At 46.5% G+C, this 8,795-nt stretch overlaps 1 protein-coding gene across 15 annotated transcripts in view; it reads left to right on the forward strand.

Annotated features, from left to right (window-relative positions):
- Positions 1 to 7,578, forward strand: part of cacna1ab (calcium channel, voltage-dependent, P/Q type, alpha 1A subunit, b) — a 79,112-nt gene extending 71,534 nt beyond the window's left edge. For 14 of the 15 annotated variants that reach the window (XM_055511764.1, XM_055511773.1, XM_055511766.1 and 11 more), the window contains one exon: positions 164 to 7,578. In XM_055511764.1, coding sequence (XP_055367739.1) covers positions 164 to 892 — 729 coding nt within the window. In that variant the 3' untranslated portion in view covers positions 893 to 7,578. The remainder of the gene's footprint in view (positions 1 to 163) is intronic. The other variant, XM_055511785.1, reaches the window with a different exon arrangement.
- Positions 7,579 to 8,795: the final 1,217 nt, after the last annotated feature.

An 8,795-nucleotide genomic window follows, 5' to 3' on the forward strand; every position in this document is an offset into this window, starting at 1 on the left:
TGAATGATTTGTCAATGGTATCTCTCTATCTATCTTTCTATCTGTCTATCCATCTATCTATCTATATTATACTCTACCGATTCACCACCTCCCTGCTCTATTCTGGTCTCTGTTGTTGTTGTTGTGGTGCGTTTTGATTTTCCTTGTTTACATTTTGCTGTAGGGCAGTAGTTCGGTGAGCGGCAGCCCGGTCCCTTCCACTTCAGGGACCAGCACTCCACGGAGAGGCCGTCGGCAGCTGCCCCAGACCCCTGCTGTCCCCCGTCCACATGTCACCTACTCCCCTGCTGTCCGCAAGCCCAGCTATGGCCCCCCGGGGCCCGGGCGCCTGCGCTCGCCCTCCCCTCGTCACTTCTCCCCACCAGACCATGAAAGGGGTTACCATCACCGGCCCCCGTCACGCCAAGCCTCCCCCCACCACGGAGGCTCCTCTTCGCGGCACGGTTCGCCGCGCTCCCCTAGGCACCAGTCCCCACGCTCGCCTCTCCGTGGTTCACCCAGGTCCCCTCACCGAGGCCGCTGGAATGGGCCTCCGCCTAGGGACAGCCTGGAGGGTGACGGGCCCTTCTACGAGCATGACTATGAGTATGAACGGCACCATGAGCCGCCTGCCTACGAGCAGAGCCTTTCTCATGGCAACCCACATTCACATGGGGGAAATCCTCACCCACACCCACGCTCACCTAGGACTGCCCGTCACGGGCCCCCTCCACCGCCTCACCCGCATCCACGTAGGGTGCCCAACGGCTATCGCTCATCCTCGCCTTCCCCACATCGGCGGGGACCTCCTGGCGCACCCGCTCACCCACACCATCGCCCTCCTCACACCAGAGGGCCTCGAAAGGGCCTACATGAACCTTACAGTGAAACGGATGAGGACGACTGGTGCTAGCAACCGCAGGGAGTGGAGGGGTAAGGGCAGGAGGAAGGGAGCACAGCATCACTCGCTGCTCTGGCCTTGAAAATGTAGACTTTAAATAAAGTAGGTGTGGTGTGATTGTTGGGTTGGACGCCCTCTACATCCTCTGCCTTCAACCCTTAGACTCTAAATCAGAGGAAGGGGCGGAGGGAAGGGGATGATTGTGCTGCATATAGCCTTTTACACAGTTTGTGTGAAACTCAAATCAGTAACAGAGCAACCATTGGATAAAGGAAAACAGAAGGGCGCTAAAACGTAAAGGGCGAGGCCTGGGCACAGTTTACCTTGGCCTCTTCCTGTCTCAGAACTACGCTTCCCACAATTCTCTGCTTGACCAGCAAGGCCAGGCTGCTAAAGGAAGAACGAGACGTGGGAATAGGCGAGAAAGGAGCGTGCCATCGTTTAGATGGCCGGTGATGATTGCTGTTTATGATGCATTTCTCCTTGAAATGCGACCGGTCAGTTTTGTCTGATGCTCGTGTAAAAAGAGCCTTGAAACAAGCTAGAACATGGAGTCGACTGCTACTTTGCTCTGTGACAGATGTGTTTAAAGAAAAGTAATTAAACAAAAAGCCAGGACCCCCTAACCCTTACACGCCAAGCTATGCCTCTAAAAAATACAACTTGAACATTAAGGATGAGATGAGACTTTACATGACAACCAGTGAAACGAAAAAAAGGGAGAACAACCACTTCATCTTTGCCCTTTTTCCTTTCCAAGGGACAGAACAAGGAAGCTCCGCCTATACTGCAAAAACCAGCCAATCTCAGCGCTGGCTGATATTTGATGAGTTTTATCATCTCTGTTTACTGTTACAGACTTACTTAATGCTGACAGACCTGATGTGACATCACTTCCTGTCTGGTGGCGGTGTCAGTCGAGGGGCGGGGCACATTGTGGGCTTACTTCCTGTTTGAGTGCGCCACGTGGGCGACTGGGCTCAGGTAACTGGAGAAGTCGTCAGTCGGACACTTTGTCAAGGCCTTCCCCCCTCGGTTTCTAGTCCCGACACACAGCAGAGGACGACCTGGCAGGAAATGACATCACACGGTTGAAGGGAGCGGCGGAGAGGAAAGAGACTAATTTCCTCAGTATTTCTTCTATCGATTACTTCTCCTTCTTGTTCTTCTTCGGACATTGGAGCTTGGTTCTTCTGTTGCATTCGCTCAGCCTCCTTCCTCTTTTTCAGAGTCAAAATTGATGGAAATCTGCATGATTGATTAATAAATACATACTAGAGAGGAAATCTAGGTGGTGTGGGTGGGACCTGGGGGCTTTATAGTAAACTTTGCATTTGGGTTTACAAAAGAAGTTCTCTTCTTTCAGACTCCTCTCTCTCGCTTACATCTTTCTTACCCGAAACAGGCTTTGACAGTTGGCTGTTTCGTTTCTGTTTTTCTGCCAATATGGTTCCAAAGCGAAGTTTGTGCAACCTGCTGACGGGAAAGGCAGCAAAGACACCAGGATCACGTGAAAATGTCCTGCTTTTGAGAAACAAGAGGGAGAACGAGTGGAGAGAAGCGGACTTCTACCACACTTGATTTATTATTGTTAATGATGATAGACTTATGAATAATGATATTAATGTCAATGCAAAATGATGATATACCGATGATGATGGATTGATCGATAGAACTGTTGCTGTAGATTTGTTGTCATGTTCTTTGGAGTTCCAGTATGCTATGTCCATCTTGTTTACATATGTTATGTTTCTTATTAGCCCGTTCAATGACGTTTACCGGGTTCCTGATGCCTTCCTGCAACGTTTTGGGGCAATGACGGCTTGGGAACTTCCACTTAACAGCGTTGCGTGTTATAACGCAATTTTTTAAGAAACACTCACTCTTCAACATAGTGAAGGTCAGGGGAGTCTCAGTACCTGGCAGTGATTCACAGGTTAAGGAATCATGTCCAGGCAACCCAAAGATCAGAGTCCGTGTTCAGAGTGAGTTTTAGTTGAGTTTGGTGAAGAAGACTTCTTTTCTCGACGGCGATGAACTCCTCCACTTCCCCCTCTGTTCGGCGTTTTTAGGTCCACTATTGTTTCGGCCGATTGCCTACGGTGACAGAAGTGTTGGTGGTACAGTGTTGGTGTCAGTCAGTATTAGGTGGTGTTTTTTCTCTCAGCCCTGGCTTTCCCCTCACAGGACACTTCCTGTTTCTTTGTACGGCGCATTGATAAAGTGTAGTTGTAATCAGGAAAAGTCGTCTGTAGCCTGGGGCCGTTGGTGTCCGCTGTCTGTGCCAGTGCCAGCCCCTGCTTCCACCCAATGGTCACCAGAACCTCGGTCCCGTCAGAGGTCGTAGCAAAGCTAAATCCTCCTCTGCCGAAGCACACTTCACTCCTCTTCCCTCATTTCTCCCTCCTTTTGTTTCCATCTGTTCTTGAAACTTGCAAGTGAGGGAGACTGAAGACACAAAAGGCATCACAAGACAGAACCACTGAAACCTTCATCTTTATTGTTACGAGAGACAGTAAATATTTAAAATTTCTAGGACAAAATATAGATAAATATATGAGAACCTACAGAAGCATCTAGATATAATACAGTAGATGTAGTTATAGATAAGAGAGTATTATTATGTCAGATATTTATTTATTTTGCAAACCGCCATGACACAGTTACTATTGCGCTACTATTGCGACCTCACTGTTTTCTTCTCCAGAAAGGAAACCGCAGTCCACGTGTTTTTACTCTATGCAGACCTCATACGCATCCGCATCGCATTGTGTCTGGGAGAAAAGTGGCTAAAACAAAAGAGTGCAGGGAGTCGATGTGAAGCTCAGCGCCACTTTTGCACATGCCCACAGAGAACCCCTCTTTTGCCCACGTACCTCTGACGCTGTCTTTTACCCCCTTCACTGCTGGTGACTCCTTTCTCCTCCCCATTCTTCTCTCCTCACTCCTCACTCGAGCTGTGTCGCCTCCAGGTCTAGTAGTTGAGCATCGCGTCGTGGAGGGGGGAGGGGTTGTTTCTGGGAGTTGAGGGGGTCCAAACCCACACCTCTCTGCTTTCACCTCTCCTCCAGGTAGGGACACCTCCCAGAGTTCCTTCCCTACAGAGCCACAGTGCCTTCTGTTTCAGAGTCCCATCGTTACCCTCCAGTCGCCTCGTCCACTTCCATCCATCCCCACAACCCTCTGTAACCGACAAGATCAAACACACTGCGCCTTAAAAGTCGCGTCCCGCGGCTCACGCGCTAGACAGAACAAGGGAGGGCAGTGATTTGAGACTGGACCAGGCTGGAAACCAGAGACAGAAGGGTTTTTAGGACTCGTCCTGACAGGCGCCATTTGTGTCCATCTCAATGTGTGGTGGGTCCAGTTTCAGGCGGTCAACTGAGAGTTTACAGAGGTGCAAAGCAGTTCGCTTACTTCTCAGGTCCCTCTAGAGCTAGATTAGATAGAAAACGCTGCAGGACAAGCAGGAATCCCATTGAGTCGTATGGTTCTACCTGGCATGGCATCAGGCATCGTAGTCCTCCGTCACTAACCCACATTACACATCCTGACCCTGCGCCTCACCATTAACAGCCGATGCACCCTCTCCACCAGCGCCTTAATGGGCGTCCATTTTGGCTCCACAACGTCATTCGCTTGTCCAAAATTGTAACAGAGGATCCAAAATGGCCGACACACAACACTGGCTTTGTGTAAAGGCATGTTGTGTTGCCTTCCTGTGAAGCAGTCTCATTCCTGGGGAAAAGGGAGCAGCAATCATTAGTTTTGCTTCAGATTTGGGGGATTGGAAGGTTTTTGCATCAGTCATTGCTTTTCTCTAGATCGACCTCGAGTCTTCACCTCCAGCTTCTGTCGCCCTCCAGTCTTATCTTCTGACGTCTCTTGATTCTGTTACATAGGAAAAACCAACTCGCCAATTCATCCGCTCAGATGGCTGTGAAATTGTGTCAGTGGGTCACTTGTGAGGCAACGTGTCAAGGAAAACACGAATAAGGGCTTTCTTTAAAAAAACTACACAGTGGGTTTTTCTGTACAGTAGTGCTGCCAAAAGTTGTGCTTATGTAGCTGAAGCCACGCCGTGGTCTCCCCCTTGTATAGCACTAGGTGTGTGCATGCGTGTGCGTAGGGGGCGGGGGGGTCAAAGGGCCGTAGGAGGAGCTTTTTGACCACGTTCAGGTGGAAGGTGGGAGTTTTGGGGCAGGTGGGGCCAGCAGTAGAGTCTAACACACAATTTCACAATGGCACTGGACCTTTCAGACTCATCCTCATGCTCACAATCATGTTGTCACCATCACCCACTTCACGCTTGGTGTCGTGGTGGGGACCAGGGCTGCTGCTGCGGCGGGGAAACCTTCACCTGTCTGTGTGTGAGTGTGGGACTTAGCTTCAGGATTTGTCTAATTACTGAGCATTTTATTTTTATGACTAATTAATTTACAGGGAAGTTGTTAAAAATAAAATGTTTCTTATCTTCTGCAGTTTGAAGACGGTGGATCTGTTGATCTGTTAAACCCAAGCACTGGACGCTTTATTAGCTTTTATTGATGATGGTGGTGTCAAGAGGCCAAAACAACCACTTCTTGACATATTTAAGTCCAAGTCGACTCCAACACTGACACTATAACAAACCATAGTGGAAACACCACCTGGACTGGATCAGGATGTACAGGTGTTCCTAATAAAGTGGACAGTGAATGAGTGACATCAACAGAACTTAGTTCTAAAGTAGAGTGTGTGTGTGTGTGTGTGTGTGTGTGTGTGTGTGTGTGTGTGTGTGTGTGTGTGTGTGTGTGTGTGTGTGTGTGTGTGTGTGTGTGTGTGTGTGTGTGTGTGTGTGTGTGTCCTCACTCCATCAGCTACAGTAGGTGACCCTCAGTGCCTTATACTGTACAGGACACAGCTTCTCCACCCGAGACAATCGCAGCCCTCAAGTTAGGTTCTACAGCGCCATCCTCACCCCTCAGTCCTCACCCACTCCTCACCCTGAGTTAGTGAGGATGGTGTTGTCACGTGTTCTTTCTCTGTCTCACATGCCATCTGTTGTATTTTTTGCCTCTGTATTTCTTGTGTATATAATCCATAAAGTTTCTGAAAAACCTTGCTGTGTTCACATCACGTGCTTCACTTCTCACTGTTTCAGCATCTTTACGTTGAGTTTCCCTCGTCATTTCCCTGTGCTCTGTACAGTAAACTGATTTCTGAGAAGCATGGGTGAACAGCTGTCATGGCAACCCCAAGGTCCCTCACTTTGTTACCATCTACCTCTCTTTATTTTTCTCTCTACCTCTGCCTTCATTGGTTTCCGCCGCTGTCAGCTGCTTCCAGCAGATAAAGGATGAATTAATCAGCAGGATCGATGTTTAACCCTTTGATGCTCATCATTTACTTGGATTTTGTCTCAATTGGCCTTATAAGGTTGTATTTGTAGAACAATGCTTGTCACCATGAAAGCAATATTTAGCCCTGGATTTGAACTGGTTCTATCTCCTTCCTTAGAGTATTTCCTGTGCATCGCTCCAGACATGTTCAGGAGCGTTAAGGTCCAACCTGAAACACAAATTCACTAGGTACTATGAACTACAAAGGGTTAAATTTACCTGTCAGCAGATGTTGGTAAAGAGCTGCAGAAAGGAAACAGCCGCTGAAACTGGCCTCCCATCCATCCATCCATCCATCCATCCATCCATCCATCCATCCATCCAATTTATCCTTCCTTCCATCCATCTATTCTTCCTTCCTTCCTTCCTTCCATCCATCATCTATCCTTCCTTCCTTCCTTCCTTCCTTCCATCCATCCATCCATCCATCACAGGTCAAAGCATCCAACACTTGACCCGTTAGAAACCGAACCAGTGCCACAGTAGAAAACCATACAGGATTCACTCAGCAAGTCGGGGAAAAGGAGGAAAAAATAAATATACATGGCAATTTAAGATAAAAGAGAAGTATTTAATTACAGATTTGCATGTGCAATGTGCATGCCACTATGTGGGGTAACAAGTCAACTTCAGGAATTAAAAAAATACATATAATGAAAAAAGTATATATATGTAAAAATATATATAGATGTTTTTAAGAGCAACGTGTTTCTTTTTCTTCTATTTTTAAAAACAAAAAACCTAAAAAACCTGACCAAAAAGAAAGAAAGAAAAATAATATAAAAAAACAAAATCATCCTGACAAAAAATGGAAATGACTTTGGTGATGAAATCAAAGAATGTTTGTGTGTTATATTTGCCAGTTATTCACGGGGACAAACCAGGAGAGATAACACTTTAACTAACATTACAAGAAAAGAAAAAAAGGGGAGAAAGAACAAAAGATTTCCTTCATTGAAACAATCCCTTGGAGAGTGGAGAGCTGCCTGAACCTGAATCTGGTGATGTTGTTCCCATTTGTTCTGGCTATGAATCCCTGTCTTTCTTTCTTTCTTTCTTTCTTTCTTTCTTTCTTTCTTTCTTTCTTTCTTTCTTTCTTTCTTTCTTTCTTTCTTTCTTTCTATTCTTTCTATTCTTTCTTTCTATTCTTTCTTTCTATTCTTTCTTTCTCCCTCTCTCTTTCTCTCTTTCACTGACCATCTATTTCTCTCCCTCTGTTCCTTTCTCTATCTATCTGCTGTTTCTACCAGTGCATTTTGTAATTTCAAACAGAACTCTTCCTAAAGAACCTGAATAAACCAGAGAGAATGCATTCTACCTGCTGTCTGTCTGTTCGTCTGCACTACAGAACACACGCTCGTCTTTGACTGGGACACAAGACTCTGACTTTGTGAAGCCTCGATGATCGGAACAGGATCGGAGGACAAGCACCTGGGTTTTTTATGTCCACAGCTGAATGTTGAGCTAATAAATCAGTTTTAGTCAGGAACCTTTAGTAGTAGTAGTCTGGCAATTGATTAAACAGACATATTTATTCAGTTCACAGTAAAGTTCATCTGAGCAGCACCACAAGAGGACAACAGAACCAGAACCAGTGGGTTAGAAGTCTTTCACGCGTTGACTGGGCTTTAATGAACATTTTAAACTGGCCATGTTTTTTACACAGTAAATAAAGAAACGTGGTGTTTTTCTGCTTTGCCTGAACAGAACTGTGACAGTTTCTACAGGAGCTCAGCAGGTGGAGCTCCAGCTGCTCATGTTCTAGAGCAGCAGTGATGATGATCCCTCTGTTCCCACACAGAGACACCGCATCGCTGCAAACTAAGTCACCAGCCGCCCCTTAGACGTTCAGATGTCACATATGACAGATTATCATAGGTCTCAGAAATAGTTCTCACACTGAAAAAACACACTGACGTCATATGAGAACTAATAATTGTTCTTTACAGACTACAGCTCATCTTAACTAACTGAGGCTTCTTAAACCAGTGAGGATGTGGGTGATTTGTTTCAAGGACAGAAACCTTAATCTGTCTTTTCTGTAAACTTGTGTTACTGTGTAAAGTCAAACGAGACAGATTTTACACCTCAGTGCCTTAAAGACATGAATCCTCTGCTGGACGGCAGACGTTTGTTCTAGATTCCTGTTTCAGCTCCCATTGTTTATTGCGTCAGACTAAAGATCGGCCAAGACACCATTAAATGCTCAGCCAGATGAAACCTGCACGCTTCCTCCTGCTCCTCCTCCTCTTCCTCCTCCTCCTCCACTTCTTCCACTTCCTCCGACTGAGCCACTTCTCGCTCTTCCTCCGCCTCCTTCAACTCATCCTCTTCAAGTCTCCCCCCTATACCGTAACGTACCTTAACGCAAGAAATGAGGGCACTTAAGAAGAGGAAGGAGGAAGAAGAAGGTAAGAAAGAGGAAGGAGAGAGCAAAGGAAGATGACCGAAGAGGAGAAGAGAGAGAAGAAAAGGAAGTAAGAGTGAGAGAAGAGGAACAGGAGGAAGAAGGGATATTAGAAGGGCAACAGCTC

Source organism: Betta splendens, chromosome 1 (assembly GCF_900634795.4).
Source record: "Betta splendens chromosome 1, fBetSpl5.4, whole genome shotgun sequence".
In the NCBI taxonomy this organism is placed as follows: Eukaryota; Metazoa; Chordata; class Actinopteri; order Anabantiformes; family Osphronemidae; genus Betta; species Betta splendens.